An 18,532-nucleotide genomic window follows, 5' to 3' on the forward strand; every position below is an offset into this window, starting at 1 on the left:
TCCACGAGCCGTCAGCACAAATAAAAACTGGTCGACAGCCAGGTCGCTGCAGGCATCACGGCTTCTGGTTTTGCAACGCCCATCTGACGGGAAGGGAATTGTTGGGTTTTAAACCGATAAGGCGAGTAAGTGGACCATTTCCAGTGTGTTTTGCGGGAAAAGTGAAACTAGTCCTGCGAAAACTGGACGTCCGGAACCAGCTGAGGAAAAACGCAACATCAACTTTATAGAATAAAATAAACACCTCTAAGAAGAGCCGGATAAGGTTAGTCACCCATTTATGGTTGTTGTTTTTTGCCCGAAGGATAGGCATTTTTTGTTAGTCGTTTACAGTAGAGAGAAACGCGGAAGATGTCCATATGGAAACACGACTGGAGCCGTTTCTAATACCCCCATTCCCTTTCAACCACATTATTCAGTTATTGATGACATGGTCATATGAAGATTTTCTGAATGTGTACAGATGCTGTGTTTGGCAGATTTCATAGTTTACATTAGGGTGTGCGCTGCTGTTTTTGTCGACCAGCATCAGATAAAACTTGTAATTTCCTCTTAATGTGCTAAAGGGCTTTCATGTCATTTTACTTCAAATTGCAGTGGAACATCAGCATCATGTTCATTCATAAGGTGTGTCATATCCTGGTAACTCCCTCTTCAGGTCATTTTACAGGTGTTGGTGTGATCACCTCTTTCTCATTTGCTTGAGCAGGATGTTAATAGACTACTTGTTCAGGAAAGTTTATTTCGTTTTTGTTATAAGGAAATGGCTGTTTATGGAAATAATTGGGAATTCAGGTTGACCAGGACACTTTTCCCAAGGGCAAAACATGTCCCAATCACCATGAATGTCATTATTTGCTCATCCATTGTGTTTTGTCTGTGGAACACCAAGACTTAAAACGGCATTTTAACAGGGATTCATTGATATGAACATTTTGGCTGATACTGTTTATTCTTTATATATTTCATATCCTAACTGATATATTGGCTGATAAATCTAAATCCAAATTTTGATATACTTTTTGAGAGCCTGATTACAAAAAAAAAAAAAAATCTCCACATTAAAAGCCAGGTCATAAACACATCATTATATTGTTTTCATTATAATTTTACGTTGCCTTTATGACAGACTTGCAGCTGCACATGTTGCACATATTTTCCTTTTTTAAAAGTGATTCAAATCATATTTCAAGCAATTGAAAACCATCATTGTGAACAGTGCACATCTGAGGTGTCTCAGCTGAATGAAGTAATGCATTACTTACCAAATTTATCAGGCCGATAATGAAAACAGTAAGAATTAACATTGGCCAATATCAATATGGTGGCCGATATATTGTGTGTCAAGCTCAAAAGGACCATAAAAATACTATTCTATTCTATTCTATTCGCTTCCTACTTTAAGTACTAAAGTGGCCAGAATGGATTGTGCTGATCTGGTGAGCTGGTGCATTAGAGCTGGTCTGCTGTAATGGCTCTGAATCAAGGGAAGATCCTCACTCAGCATGTCTGATGCCCAAAGAAAGAAAGCGAGATGGATGACAGAGCTGGAAGAATACTTTAACTACATATGACAGAGTATCAACTGAGCTTCACCTAATGCCGGGCGGGGGAATCGCTGCACTATATTAACCCCGATTATCACTAGCAGACAGTGTTGAGGAAATTGCCGACGAATGCCTGAGGTAAATCCTGGATCTGTCTGCAAACTGTCATACAGTGTTAAATGTGGTCTACCTGGAAATGGGCTTTATGCCAAACGTCAAATAAACAGTAGGAAAACAGGTCTCATTGCATCCGCTTGTCGGAGAAAGTGAGCCGGGTTCAGCTCAGACTACATAATATACAATATAACTCCAGCCTTACCTTTGATTTTATTTCCTTTAGGCCTATCTCAGTACACTTGTTTGGTTGTGAAACCTAGTTTGTAGACTAGACTAGACGACAGAGTTGTCGGCGACTGTTCCGATTAAAAAATGCTGTATAATGTGCACAAAGCAGCCCCGAGACAGTCGTGCAGTGTGGGAAGAACAGCGATCCAACGAATTTAAAAACCGTGTGTACCCAGCAAAAATGAGCAAAAGGGTGTATTTTTAGGGCCCAACATATGAAGGTGGTTTTCTTTTGTTTAGATTTGTTGGATGGTTAGACGACCTTCATTATTAACCTTAATTGTAAATGGTGACTATATATAGTTAGCTTGTCTGTCTTACATTTTCTCTTTCCCTCCACCCCTCTAGATGGCGTCGGCTAATGATACCCGTCCTCAGACGCAGGTGCAGAAGGACGTGGCCGATCAGAATTTTGACTACATGTTCAAGCTCCTCATCATTGGCAACAGCAGCGTTGGAAAAACGAGTTTTCTGTTCCGTTACGCCGACGACTCCTTCACCTCTGCGTTCGTCAGCACAGTCGGCATCGACTTCAAAGTCAAAACGGTTTACCGCAATGAGAAAAGGGTCAAACTGCAGATATGGGTGAGTGTGGAAGATATTGGATTATATTTTGTGGCTTAATGATGATGGTAGTATTTGTTCATACAAAGTCAAGACTAAAAATGGTGTGCCATATTTTGAATTTGTTTTTTCTTCAATGGTATATCATTGTGGTGTTAACTATTTTAGATACCTGCCACTTAAATAGCACATAAGAACAAAACTGTGGCTGAATGCTTTAGACGAGTCAGGTGTTTTCCCCTCTCTAAGGGGGCAAGTTTCGCATACTTTGGTTTCAAGGCTTTGAGGTGTATCACAACAGTACAAACTTTATTATGAAATTTGATTGAAATTGATACTAAGGGTATGTTTACACAACAACGATGTACTAAAAACAAAGTTTTTTTTTTTTTTGCATACTGGCGACAGCATTGTCAAAACTATCCATGTTCACAAAACGACAAAAAACGCTGTTTTAATCATGCCAGGCCAGTAGATGGCGATGACACTACGCGCCTTTAGACTGAACACGTAATTCTCATGCGCATAACAACCAAGACGGTAATCTAGCACTCAGAAAGCGTACCATCCATGGGGGCCATTGCTAACCAAGCCATCACCTGCTGTTAGCATCCCATTGACTCCCATTCATTTTTGCGTCACTTTGACAGTAAACAACTTTACATCAGAGGCGTTTAAAGACTCCATTTGTCCATTGTTTATTTCTAAAGAAACACGACAATGCATAAAAGGCTCCATTACATTGTATCTTACACTATCGCCCCGTAGAAGCTGTTTTTGTAAAAATAGGCTAACGATTGCGTCATAACCAACAGCAGATAAATTACTGTATAGATAGGAGATGCTCGGAGGCAATCTTTAACGTGGAGACATAAAGTCCAATAAAGTCAAAGGAGAAGCATGGGGAGAAGCCCATAGAGAGCCAAAAGCAACGGGATAAAACATTTAAACAACGTGATTCAGATTTCACTTTCCACAACTACTAGAAGACTTACAGCAGTCAGACAGGTTGCTTACATCACATCTAAGTCGTCAAGCTCAGTCTGAGCCTGCGCAGTTCGCTCAGCCATCAGGAAGTGAGTGCTTCTAATTGACTTCACTTTACGCCGTTGAAGTCTATGGGGTCGCTGTGTCCATTTCTTTTACTGTCTATGATAACAACACTGTTTTTTACAAATTTATGTTTTTGAAGTTTACACAGAGACAATAACGGAATCGTTTTCAAAAAACTTGCATTTTATATCCCGTTTTTATAAAAAGTTTGTGTTTCAGGCCCTCCAAAACGCCATTGTCGTGTAAATGAACGGCCATAAAAAGTTTTCCGTTTTAGTCATCTAAATGCCCCCTAAAATACTAAAGTCTTTATTGAGGGTACAATCCCGTGAAGCATTGCATATTTGAATTTAAACAACAGATACATTTTATATTGTATATATGCGTATAAAAATATTGTATTTTGAGTGTGTTTGGAGACTGAGGCTGCATCTGAAATCGCATACTTCCCAATTATATAGTAGAAAAACAGTATGTGACAAAAAAAAGTATGTCAGAATTCACAGGACTCATAAAAGTGTAGGCGAAAAGTACCTAGATGACCTAATACTTCGGCAGAGATTCAGAAGTGCGAATGCAATGGACATTTTCTGATTGGTGGAGACTTCTCTGTAGAATTAAGGATTATGTAGATTTTCAACAGCAAATTCCACCATTAAAGATGATTATTTAAAAAATAGGTTGAAATAACGTGAACTGATGACTTTTAAAAAAAAAAACATATAGGCCCTTCATAGCCTAGAGATCTAGACGCACCCTAGCGGCAGCAAATTTAATCTGCCCGCGAGTGTCGTCTAGCAACTCTCAATACCCTTCTGAGCTGTAAACGCCAAACTCTTGCCGGGCCAATCACATCGTGTATAGAGTCGGTGGGCGGGGCCATAATGACGACGACCGAGTTACGTTTTCATGCTTCTAGTAAACACAGAAACTGGCGAACAGCGCCGGTCTTTCGAATCAGCTTTGTCCGCGACTCTGGAAGACTTGTTAAGCTTTTCTCTGAGAAAAGAACAAAGAACGGCACTGAAGTCATTCTTAAAAAGGGAAGATGTGTTCGGAGTTTAGCCGACCGGATACGGTGAATGTTTAATCTATCAACGAGCTCTGCTTCACCTTCGTTGTTCTGGTTGGTGTAGCGCTATCCTATCGCGTGCAGAGGGAGTTTGAAAGACAACCGTTTATCCGCCCCTTGGATTGAGCCGTCAATGGTGAGTTTCCAGACCAAACATCTTGATGTGGGTCTGGCTTGTCAGGATAGGCCCTTCCATCAATTATCAACCTCATATTGCATTCAGTAGAGCAGTCTTTAAATGTTTGTAAATGATCGTTGAAAATAAAATCCCCTATGGAGAAAATGAATATGATTTTTACTTTTGAAACCTGATTGTTGTGCTCTATAGTCTGGGTATGTGAGTCTTTGGTGCAATGCTTTTAGTTGCCAGAGTTTAAATACATTCGGTTTCATTACAGGTGTATTGAAGGAATACATGTAATGCTTTAAAATCTGTTATTATTCATATTTTACAGTTTAAGCCAGAAAAGAAAGACTTGTTAGTTGTTATTGCCAAAGTCAAATGTTGTGAAAAGAGGATCCACTAACCATGTGTCAGTATGACTTAGTGATACTTTGATCAAGATAAAGTAGGTGGAGGTGTGTGTGTATGTGTGTGTGTGCCTGCGCGCGTACGTGCCGGTGTGCGTGTGTTTCACTGGTGTGTGTCAGCAATGATGGTTAATGTTACAAAACATCCAGATGGCCCCATCATTTGATGCATTATTTGTGGAGCACACACACATAGGGCTAAATCCACTTTGAGTGAACCTTGAGAAAATAAAAGCCATAAAATCAAATTGGTTGTGCTTTTTTGACCATCCTCCAGACCGGCATCCATCTGCCTTCTGCACTGAATCACTAATTGAATCAATACTTGGCCCATTGCTGCCAAAGAATTATTTACGATCTGGTGTGTGTTTTTGTGGCTGCATACGTGTTGTTCTAACTTAGTTAAATACTGTGAAATTCCTTTGTCTTGACATTGTATTTTTTGTTGTTGATATGGTTGTGGGGCAGTTCACAGCCGCTGCCTTCCTCGACAGGGGAAGCGACAGCACTTTCTGCTGATGAGAGGAAGTGGGTGAGAACATCTCAGGGGTGTTGAGCAGAATTTTCCCAGAATGCACTTGTGTGCTGATAACCCACCAAAGAACAACTCTCCGCTGCCTCCAGTAATCTGAGACTGACTAGAATATAATCTAGTAACTAACTTTTTTTTTTACTTTGCATGTGCAAAACTTGTGTACCCAAAGCTAGGATTGTAGATAAGTTGCCAGGACATTACTGTGATTTCTATGGTATTACTCTGAATATTTTTTAGCACATGTGGTTGCTAGGATGTTTTAGGTAGTTGCTTGCTAGCCCAAGTCAATAAAGTTCACCATCAAGTCAGATGATATTCTGCTTTCTTAATATACCCTGAGTATTATTGCCTTGAGTTATTTTACTATCCGCCAAGGGAAAATTGTAAGTATATTGATTAGAAAGGCCGAAGGGAAATTGTCATGTCAAGGCTGATGCACAGCTGATGGTGCAGTCCCAATTGTTGTATTAGTATCATATTACGCTGATGCTTTATCATACATTAGATCAGAGATTCTCATCTGGTTTAGCTTCAGGACGCATATTTTACACTGGATATCAAGTGGCAACCCAATGTGCTACTAAAAATGTTTACCATACAAACGTTTATTGAACAAAAACGCATTTGCATCGCATCACATTGCATGAAATTGTGATTAAATGAGAATCCATACTTAATGTAGTCTAGATACCAAGTTCAGTCATGAAACCCTAGTGAAAAATAAATATATCAAACCATAATAAAAATACAGTAACATATGTATATACTTAATATAAATACCCTGCAATTTTACTATACTAAACTGATATACTTAAAGTCTGCTAAATTTGTACTTAAACTAAGTTTGTACTAAATGCACTTTAGAAGAAGTGCTGTGGTCCAACTAAATATATACGCAAGTATGAGTGCAAAAAAAGTAAAAAAGAAAATTTTAAAAAACATGCGTTTTAATCCGCCCTTTGCCATTGCCCTATTCCATTTTCCCATCACATATCAGATCGGAAAAGCATTTATTTTCAATAAAAATTAAGAAAATATTAAAAAAGTGGGAATCGTGTCAAAAGTGTGTTTAATAATAAAGTAGTTATGGGTAGGCATAAGAGGATTTATTGTCCCAATAATATGAAATTCCATTTTATAATTGTAATAAATATTATAATTTACTCTGTTATCATTGCATACCATTTAATGTACAACAACACTGAGATGTAAATAGTATCTGCCACTATTTATAAGTACAAGTAGTATAACTACTATTTACACAAACACAGAAAAAAAGGGTGTCAAAATTGTACCTTTAGGGGTATAACATCTTGTCGCTGAGGCAGTACCCTTAAAAGGACATCTTTGTACCATTTTTACCACAAAAAGGTTCATAGTAGTACCTTAAGGTACGCATTTGTACTCAAAGGTACTAATATGCACCTTTTAAGAGTACAAAGTTGTACAAAGATGTTCTTTTAAGTTTACTGCCCCAGCAACAAGATGTTGTACCTAAAGGTATAATTTTGACACCCTTTTTTTCTGTGTGAAGGGTTAATAGAATATATTGCTACTTGCACTTAGTGTATATTTAATACTGCTAAAATGGAACTATTGCAAGTATACTTTAGGTACACTTTAAATATCTTGCATTTATAGACTGATATTTACAGTCACCATATAATAGTGATATTAAAACTCATTTTAAGCTTAATATTAAGAAATGTGCATTGTGCAATAAAGAAGTACTACAAATAAAGTCTAATTATAATATTTATATCAGCAAGTCTCTTAGCCTGACGTGGTCATACTCAGTTCTAGTCAGAATATGAGTCTGAAACTGCTCCATTGGGCTGTGATTATGGGGCGTGTTTCAACCGAACCAGGAAAGACATTAATTGGATAGACCTACAACCAATCAGAGCAACAAAGCGACGCATTGTCAAATGTCCAAGGGGGTAATCTAGCGCTCGGAAAGCGTTCCACCCCTAGGGGCTGCCATTGCTAACCAAGCCATCACCTGCTGTTAGCATCCCATTGACTCCCATTCATTTTTGAGTCACTTTGACAGTGAATAACTTTACATCAGAGGCGTTTAAAGACTCCATTTGTCCATTGTTTATTTATAAAGAAACACGACAATGTATAAAAGGCTCCATTACCTTGTATCTTACACTATCGCCCCGCAGAAACTGTTTTTGTAAAAATAGGCTAACGATTGCGTCATAACCAACGTGACCCTGTCGCACAGTTGAGAAATTACCGTATAGACCTGAGGAGACGCTCGCAGGCAATCTTTTACTGTCTATGAGGCAGTCGGGGGGACGTGGAGACATAAAGTCTGATAAAGTCAAGGGAGACGTGATTCAGCTTTCACTTTCCACATCTACTAGAAGACCTACAGCTGTCCGACAGGAGGCTCACGTCACATCTACGTCCTCAAGCTCAGTCTGAGCCTGCGCAGTTCGCTCAGCCATCAGGAAGTGAGTGCCCCTAGGTTGACTTCATTCTTTCGCCGTAGACGTCAATGGGAACGCTCTGTCCATTTCTTTTACTGCCTATGCAAATGTCAACAGAGCTTAATTGCACTGTGTTGCCAGGTCTGCGGTTTTCCTGCGTGTTACTTCTATGTCCGCGGGTTGTAGCGACCTCAATTATAATAATAATAATAATAATAATAGATTTTATTTATAATGCACTTTTTCATTCTAAAGAATCTCAAAGTGCAACAAAGGGGGGAAAAATAACAAAAAAAATTAATAACAAGTAAAAATATAGAATACTACAAACAATCAACCAACACAGAAAACAGAACAGAAACAGAGCTGATGGTGAACAGAAACAGAGCTGATGGTGAACAGAAGCAGAGCTGATGGTGAACAGAAACAGAGCTGATGGTGAACAGAAACAGAGCTGATGGTGAACAGAAACAGAGCTGATGGTGAACAGAAACAGAGCTGATGGTGAACAGAAACAGAGCTGATGGTGAACAGAAACAGAGCTGATGGTGAACAGAAACAGAGCTGATGGTGAACAGAAACAGAGCTGATGGTGAACAGAAACAGAGCTGATGGTGAACAGAAACAGAGCTGATGGTGAACAGAAAACAGCTGATGGTGGAAGTCTCTGTTAGCTCCGCAGCACGCTGTGGTCCACTCCATGTTTCAGATTTCTCCCAGCGGCAGTGTCTCGATGACATCGTTGAGGCACGACAGCTGAAGACCAGATGATGGGTCTTCGTGACGATTCAAACGATGGGGATCGCCGCAGAACATTTTTCCGCGTACTTCTGTGGACACACCGGGGTCGGCGCAGAAGTCCAAGCCGCTCCACGGCCGCAATGCAGGACGGAACAGCGGCGCAGCCGAGAAGCGGAACATCCCAACATCATGCCGGATGACGATGGCCCGGATGACGCTAGCCCGGTGCAAACTTAAGCCACCATGCAGCTTAAGCCCAAGGGAGACCACCAGTGAGCAGCCGCGGCGAGAAACATCAAATGTCTTCCAAACCAGAACCAACCGCAGCAATTCAAACATAAACATTAGAGAAGCGGTTGAAAACGGCGAAACGACAAACAACGTCCTCTCAGTGGCTGCCAGCAATCAGCAACAGTCCCAATTGTAGCTCTGACTATTAGACTAGTCACAAACATAAGGAAATAAAATAAAATCTAAATCTAATAGTACATTAACATGATTTGTGGGTGGAGAAGCGGCGAACAGACAACGCCAGCGTCCTCTCCCCCACGTTGCCTAGCAACAAAACAAACAATAAACAATTATGTGATATATAGACCCAGGAATGTGAATTTTAGCAGGCGACCTTGCCAAAATAACACATTTTTTCCCCCCGAAGAACAATGAGTTCGGCTTGCATCCAGACTACAAGTCTCCAGCAATACGTCAGTAAATAAGTCAAATGATTTTTACTATACTTGTATGAAATGTATTTTAAATACCATTTGGTATAGGGTTTTTTTTCAATCGAGAACTTGCGTGCCTCTGATTCAGTCGCTTCTAATACTCTTGGCTGTATTTTCTAGTCCAGCTAGATGGAGTTCAGTCTGAAGCCCTCCTCCTCCCCAGCACCACCTGTCTATATCTGCTACAGCGTCTCTTTGGTCTGGCAGCAGCATCATATGATCTTGAAGTTTAGCAGAGCAAGTCTTATTTGCTCAGCAGCAGTAGCCTCACCATGTTTTCTTTTCAGTATTTCTTATGATTTCTCTCAATCACAGTCAATTTAGTCTGTCAGAACTAAACCAGAACCAATCTTAATTATTAACTATATTGATTATATGGTTAGTTGCATTTTATTATTTGCTTTTGGCATTGCACTGTTTTCCCCGGCTCTACCTGAAGACAGCCATTGCATTAAATTCTCCCTAATGTTGGTTTCAATAAAGGCCCTCTTCAGTTGTCAAGATCCCAGGGCGCAGTCCAAGCCTTGTGATGTGTACATGTGTGTGGTTTATTTAGTGGGTGGGGAGGAGCCACATTGCTCTTTACTAAGTGTTTGGAGATGTTTAGTTAATAATCAGTCATGTATTGTTGACTGTTTCTATAGCAGTGAGTATGAAGTCAACTAATCAAATGGTGTTTGTGTTGCTATCTCTATACAATCATGTTTATTTGACTTTCGGTTACACTTTACACATTCTGCTAAGTATAGTAACTTTGCAGCTACATGCCAACTAACTTATTTGTAGGTCACGGTTCAGGTTAGTAGAATAAGTTGACATATAGTCAGTAGAATATCTGTTGAGGGATCATCAGAATAAAGTGCTAGCAGATATTAAGCAGACAGTCTAATATCTACTGACTGGTAGTTGACATGTAGTTGCGAAGTTACTTAGGCCCTGTTTACACCTGGAATGAAGATGCATTTTGGTTGATCAGCTCACAAGTGGACGACGAAACCATATACAGGTGTAAACGGGGTCTAAACGTTTCTGAGCTTGTCCGCTTTCGACCATTTTCAGAGGTAGTCGAAATCGCTTTCATGGTGTAAACCCTCATGTGATCGAATGTGTTTGAACAGCCACAAAAGACTGTCTATTCTCCGCCTACTTATCTAATGCGTTAACATTATGAGATCTTCTGTTTGAAGGTGAAAAAAGTACCAAGCACAATGTTCTCTCACCATTCCTGATTTCTAACTCGCACTAAATGTGTTCGGCTGGTCTCGTGACTGTCAGAGCAGAAACGAAAGCTGCTGCTCTCTGTGTGTTTTTCATCGCGTTCGTATGTAAATTGCGTGAGCTTATTTTATCTATTAGATGGAAAGATCTGAAAAAAAACATACATTTACCCACACATAGACCCTACTTCCGAAGAAATCAGGACAGAAGTTCAAAGTGGAAGTTTTCAAGAAGTTGAAAATATTTAGATTAAAACTCTAGGTGTAAATGGGAATGTCTCCCTCATCTACTTGTGATCCTATTGACCAAAACGCACCTTAATTCCAGGTGTAAACAGAGCCAGAGTTAGTAGAATGTGGATTCAGAACAGATTTTGCCAAATTAATGACATTTATCCATGAATTTAATTGTTAGATTCAGGTCAAGACCTCTGAGATGGAACAAGTCCTTATTTTAAGAGCTTATTTTATGCTATATAATAGTTTGCATTAACATTCTGTAATAAAAAATAAAATATAAAATGCCTTTTTGTGCCTTTGGTGCTTTTTATAAAATCTCAGGACTCTAAAGTGTACCGTAAATTTGTTGAAAGTACCATGTACATTATGTGCGTGTTCACGTTTGCCTGTACTCGCTCTCTCTCTCTCTCTCCTGTTTACTTAAAGGAGGTGTTCATCATTTAAAAGGCAAGGGCGAATGTAATTTGAGGCATTGCACGATGAAGGAAGAGCAAATATTACACATTACTTTGGATTAGTCATCACAGTGCTCTGTAGATTTAACTGCTGTATTGGCACAGTCATGCACATTGAAGAATCATTGCAGTGACATTTCCTGACTTTAAAGGTTGCCTTCGGATCAGAATGAAGCATGTAAGATTGTATTGCCAGAAATGGTTCATTTGTCTTTATTGTAAAGTGTGTGTGTGTGTGTGTGGGCATGTTTTTGTGACATATAGGATACCAATGTGTAAAATGACATGGGTATGACAAGGAGAGTGTGAAATATGAGGACATTGGCCATGTCCCCACTTTTCAAAATGTGAAATCATACAGGATTATTTTTTGAGAAAGTAAAAATGCAGAATGTTTCCTGTGATGGGTAGGTTTAGGGGGCAGGGGCAGTGTAGGGGGGTAGAAAATACGGTTAGTACGGTATAAAAACCATTACGCCTATTGAATGTCCCCATATGTCACAAAAACAAACGTGTGTGTGTGTGTGTGTGTGTGTTGCAGTTAGCACATCTTATCTCTGTTGAAAGAAGGGGCTGAGGCTTTTGTTAAGCTCCCATTAGTTTCCATTCAGTTCTTCCCCTAAAATACAATACATGCACAATATATATATATACAACCCTCTAGCAGCTGCCCAAACCAAGAGTTACCATGGGAACCTTCATAGGTGAGGTCAGAGCATTTTAAATCAAGTCAAGGCTTTTCACTATCATGGAAACTAATCAAACGTCGCCTAGTTACCAGATTACCATGGCTGTTAACCTCTTAACCTCAGACTTTTTCATTTGCATTGCATTAACTTGAATAATTAAGTTGTTTTTCCCCCCTTTTTTTACTCTTAGACTTACATTAACAGAAATTATAAAAATGCAAGATGTTTGCATTAACTTTGCTGTCGATATAAAATGCTCTAACATTGTTAATATTGCTGTGATTTTTAATGCACTTTTTATTTGCCCATTAAGTTTACTAACAATGTAATTAGGGAAGTTGTGATCCCTCCTTTCTGAGGAAGCGAGCATTAAAACCATTATTAAACACATAATTTTCTTCAATGCTTAGATAAATAAAATGTGTTTAATGGCTATATTTAGGATATATGGCTTGTATGTTGTTTCTCAGGACACAGCAGGACAGGAGAGGTACCGAACCATAACCACAGCGTACTACAGAGGGGCCATGGGCTTTCTACTGATGTATGACATCACTAACCAAGAATCCTTCTACGCCGTGCAGGACTGGTGAGTTTTCTTTATTTATAGTCCCACATGGATCATGCTAAAGTTATGGAGGACCAAATTACTCAAAATGAAATAATTCAATAAATAATGAATACAACAATTAAATGTACCAGTTTATTCTGCAATAATTAAATAATTAATTATTTCATTAAATATTAATTAAATAAATAAATGTATCTTTATTTGGTAAAATTACATGAAATTGTTTAATATATTTCACAATTACCTCTTCCACACACGCTATATAGTATGGAGGACCAAATTACTCAAAATTAAATAATTCAATAAATAATGAATTCAATAAAACAACAATTAAATGTAACAGTTCATTCTGAAATAATTAAATAATGTATTTATTAATTAGATAATTCATTTAATTAAATATTAATTAGATAATTAATTAAATAAATACATGTGTCTATTTATTTTGTAAAATTACATGAAATTGTTTAATATATTTCACACTTACCTCCTCACACACGCTATTATGTTTAAAAATAATTTTTTTCATTATTTAATGCGCTTTTTCAAAAAGACGTTTTTTGTATTAATATACTGCATTTACAAATGACGCCTATTTGATGAATCATGCATTTCCAAATAAAGTTTTTCCAAAGAATATATATTTTTTTTTTCATAATAATAGAGGAAATTTCACAAATGCCAACCAACAGCCAGTGGGTGGTGCTTATGCGGTGTTTAAGTAATTGTGTTTTTATCTTGATCAATTCCTACCGCCATATTAATTTTCAATCAGTTCCCCTATTTCCCCTTGCCACTTGCCTGATCCAGACAGAAAAAAGTAATCAATCTGAAAGGGTTATCCAATCGGAAAATCGTGCTTTGGAAATGCATGATTCGTCAAATAGGCATCATTCATAAATGCAGCATATTATTATGAAAAACTTATTTTTGAAAAAAGCACATGATATAAATTTTTAAAATACTGTATCTGAAATTATGAATAATTAAACTATATATCATATGCTGAAGTAAATTTCTGGAGTGTTAACAGTTAAAAGATAAAACAACAAGAACCTAGATAGTAACAGAAAGTGAGAGTGATTGCAATGTCCAGTGTTCCTTGTTGAAATGCCTCATTCATTCATAATAACAGCCTCAGAGTTTAATGCTCACAAGCAGTTTTTTTTTTTTTTTAGCTTGTCTGTTCAAAATTGACTGAATGTGTGTGTTTTCCAGGGCAACTCAGATTAAAACATACTCATGGGACAATGCTCAGGTGATTCTGGTGGGGAACAAATGTGATCTGGAGGACGACAGACTGGTGGCCAGAGAGGACGGGCAGAGACTGGCTAATGAGCTAGGCATGTTACAGGACAACAGAAAACATCAGCCACACACACACACACATGAGCCTGTAAATAAAGACTTGAGCATGCAAGAGTCCAGAATTAACTTTCTGTTTGCAATCCCTCTTAATTGTAGGGGAATTTTACTGGCAAAACAAATTTAACTGGCTATGCTATTATGCATTTGTTGTTTATGTAGAAGTAAATGCTTCTTTTATAACGATTGTGCATTTCTTGTTATTTTGTAGTTTTACAGACCCAGTCCCCATCCATTTCCATTATGACATTTGGTTGCATGGATATTCTTCAAAAATACATTCTTCTTTGTTCCACATAAAATTAAAAAACATTTGGGGTGACATGTTAAAGCTACACAGTGTAACTTTTTTAGTTTACTCTTGGCTAAAAACACTTAGTTCTTTCAAAATATATGTGCTCATTAATGTATAATTACTTCTTTCAAGTAATCTTGTAAGTTTATAATATGCCATTGAAAATACATACGGGTGAGGGGTTCGAATGCCCGGTCGCCATGTTGCCCCTTCATCGTGAAAGTACATTAGCCAAAGAGGGACATACCCGTAAATTCAAGCTTCGCCTTTTGCGTTTTAACACTCGATGGCACTCATGGACGAGGTCGAACTGGAAGCCATGTTAATCTTGGACTAAATCGGCCACCGTAGGAGTTAAAATGAAATCAGAATTGAGAGGAACAGAAACTATTATTCACTGGAGGGTCATATACCTTTACACCACTAGACGGGGGAAAATATCACACAGTGTAGCTTTAAGTTGAAAAATGACAGATTTTTAATTTTTTAACCATTTTAAAGCCAAGCTGTACTCTCCTCCGGCTCTTGCCGAGTGTTCATTTTGGACCCTGTGCATGGCACGGCACCCTCTGAGTTTCCTCTGTGCTGTAGGCAGAGCTTTATTTAGACAGAAGAAAAGACAGAAAATAAATGCGATGAATGATACAGGCCTTTCAAAGCACAGAAAGCAAGCGTGTTGCTCAGAGGGTGTGCATTGACATTTATTGCTCAATAGATGTTAGATACAATGAGTTATGACATTATATGTAGTGGTTGATTTGATATACTATAGATTTGATGTACTTTCTGCCTTTTTACATCTGTTTGATTTATAAGCTTGTTTCATCATGGGGACCTCAATTTAAGTCCCCATAGTCACATGAGTCAGTCTGCATTCAGGTTGAAGTCCCCACCGGGTTAGAAACATCAACTTTTATTAAGGGTAGGGGCAGCACTTTATATAGAAACATTGATTTGGGAAAACTAGAGGATCAAACAGCTAGATGTTCCAGATGTTTGTGAGGTTTTTTGGCATTTAATGTTTATTAGATATTTTAATAAGTGTTTAAAAGCTTATTTCCGACGTTGAGTTTCATTTATTAGTACTGTTGAAGTCGGCATGAATTTGCTCCAATATTTCATTAAAGGCAATAAACTAATTAAGATTGAGAATGGGAAGCTTCTTTGTATCTGTCAAAATAAAAGTCTCGCTTCTAACTCTCAGCGGCCAAAAAAAAATTAATTAAAGGGCTACGTTATCCAAAATGAAAATTATCCCATGATTTACTCGCCCTCAAGTCATCCTAGATGTATATGACATTCTTCTTTCAGACGCTTTATAATGGCAGTGAATTGTTGTCTCGTTTTTGAAGTCCATAAAAGTGCATCTATCCATCATATAACTGCTCCACACTGCTTCGGGGGGTTAAAAAAGGCCTCCTCAAATGAAGTGGTGCGTTTGTGTAAGAAAAATGTCCATATTTAAAACTTTACAGGAAAAAATGTCTTAAACACCTAGTATGACTTGAGGGTGAGTAAATCATGGGATAATTTTCATTTTTGGGTGAACTGTCCCTTTAATGTCAAATATTGGCCAGCCACTAATTATATGTGTGGAATGTTTTTATTCTGCTTGTAAAATAGCATTTTTATAAACCAAATCAAATATTATTTAATTTCATATGATTTAATTTTCATGTGTATAACCCAAGATGTCTCCTCTTCTCTTTTTCTCTGCTGTCTTTTTGCAGGCTTCCAGTTTTTCGAGGCAAGTGCCAAGGATAACATTAATGTCAAGCAGGTGTTTGAGCGGCTGGTCGACATCATCTGTGACAAAATGAACGAGAGTTTGGACGGAGACCCCAGCATCTTAACCAATCACAAAGGCCCGAGTCTGCAAGACACGCCCCCTGATGGACAGAGCGGCTGTGGATGTTAATGATCCTCTCTCAACAAACACTCATACTTGAAGGCAAACATTCACACACATGCACACACACACACACACCTCCCCGCCCCCTCTCTCTTACACACACGTACACCAGAAGAGAAACTCTTTTAAGCGTACAGCCAGCGTACATAGTATGGTAAAATGCCACCCAAACAGTACAAATTTGGCATAAGCCCTTTAAAATGAATAATCAACATTTCAGTTACATAAACAGGCCCCTCAGGGATTGAATGAAATGGGACGGGGTTCCCTTAGCGTGATGTGTGGCTGCTAAGACATTGAACTGTGATATCATGATGAGAACAGCCAGGAAAATACTGCATGAAACTGCAGAGCATGAATCCGAAATTCACTTGCCAAAGTCTCAACCTTTTCCAACTGCTCCAGTGTGTGTTTACATCATGCTCAGATAAAAAGCATTTGGTCGTCAGTGTGAAGTAGCTTTGAAATGTATATGGATTATTTTAATGGATGGCAGATTATGTTTTACTTTAATATAGGTGATAAAACATTTTAGGACTGGAAATATCCAGTCAATGTGATTGTAAAACGTCATAGTTTCTGTTACTTGTTTCAAATTATGTCCTCAAGTCAGATTATATTTGTCTTTGGCATTTGCTTTTAATGCAATAAATTTCGCTGTGGACACTAAAGGAGATCCTGAAATTACTAAGCACTTGTTCCTGTGACTTAATCTCTGCGTTAAAGTCTGTAAATGGTCATGCTTGGGTCAGGAAACCACACAGATGGTTTAAAATAGGTTAACGAAAAGTTGAGGCTGGACAAAAGAAGGCCTAGAAACGTCACATCAATTTAAATGTAATTAATATGGTTGAGTCCAGAGCATTGTGGTGTTTTTATGTAGACTGTCTTTTATGCATGTTATTAGAATATCAATAATTATGTGCGTGGGTATATACACTGATCAGGCATAACATGATCCTTTGGTGCCAAACCAGCCCTGACCCGCTGAGGCATGGCCTCCACTAGACCTGTGTGCTGTGGGATCTGGCACCAAGATGTTAGCAGCAGATCCTTTAAATCATGTAAGTTGTGAGGTAGGGCCTCTGTGGATCGGACTTGTTTGTTCAGCACATCCCACAGATGCTCGATTGGATTCAGATCTGGGGAATGTGGAGGCCAAATCAACACCTCAAACTCATTGTTGTGCTCCTCAAACCAATCCTGAACCATTTTTGCTTTGTGGTAGGGCACATTGCCCAAAGCATCACACTGGTCCAGTTCTGATACTCCCGTACCCACTGTTGGTGTCCATTTTACATAACATGTTTAAAATGAAAACAATCTCAATGTTGTTGCTCTCTACACTTACTATACACAATGATGAATTCTGTAAAAGTTCTTTAGTAATGTTTTTTTTTTTCATGGGTACTTAGGTGCGTACAAATTTGAATTGATTATATTATAGAATTATATACTCCTTATATTTGGTTATTTGGTTTTCTTTTGGAGTCTCCAGTGATCCTTGAAGCTTGCAGAAAATACAGTTTTGTGTAATGGTTACTTTAGTTATAGCAAATTATGACTAAATGAATATGTTTAATAAGATAAACGGCGACTGCTTAATTTCATAATAAGGATGCGATTAATCGCGATTTAAAAAAAAAAAACAAATCTATTGACAGCCCTAATATATATATATATATATATATATATATATATATATATAAAAAATTTAATTCATATTTTTTATTTATAGACCAAATCAATCACTGATTACCCCAACACTGTAACCTGATAAAATCAAAAGATTTGTCTTTACCTTCAGGTCGAGACTGGAATTGGCAGGTGTGATTATTATTTATATATACAACTCTGGAAAAAAATAAGAGACCACGTAACATGGATTTCTCAATGTTACTTTGAAAAATAATGCATTGCAATATTGTGTTACACCCATAAAAAGTAACTGATTGTGTTACTTAGTAATTTTTTTAAGAAAAGTAAAGCATTACAATACTTTTGCATATTTGTATATTTCGCCTAGAACTACAATAACCATCATGTTTACACAAGATGACTCCACACATACAATTAGTCTCAACATTAGAACAAGAGAGCTGTCAGTCAATAAATGGAATAACAAAGTAACTTGTGTTACTTATTTGATAAAGTAACTGAGACATTTTGTTTTAAATTTTAAGTCATGCATTACTTTACTAGTAAGTAATCTGATTACTGTGTGTGTGTGTGTG

At 37.9% G+C, this 18,532-nt stretch overlaps 1 protein-coding gene across 1 annotated transcript; it reads left to right on the forward strand.

Annotated features, from left to right (window-relative positions):
• Positions 1-17,761, forward strand: rab3da (RAB3D, member RAS oncogene family, a). Its single transcript, XM_067440886.1, has 5 exons — positions 1-265; positions 2,241-2,477; positions 12,626-12,744; positions 13,945-14,069; positions 16,117-17,761. Exons 2-5 carry the CDS (start codon positions 2,241-2,243, stop codon positions 16,302-16,304), a joined length of 669 nt encoding a protein of 222 aa, XP_067296987.1. The 5' UTR covers positions 1-265; the 3' UTR covers positions 16,305-17,761.
• Positions 17,762-18,532: the final 771 nt, after the last annotated feature.

Source organism: Pseudorasbora parva, chromosome 4, assembly GCF_024679245.1.
Source record: "Pseudorasbora parva isolate DD20220531a chromosome 4, ASM2467924v1, whole genome shotgun sequence".
In the NCBI taxonomy this organism is placed as follows: domain Eukaryota; kingdom Metazoa; phylum Chordata; class Actinopteri; order Cypriniformes; family Gobionidae; genus Pseudorasbora; species Pseudorasbora parva.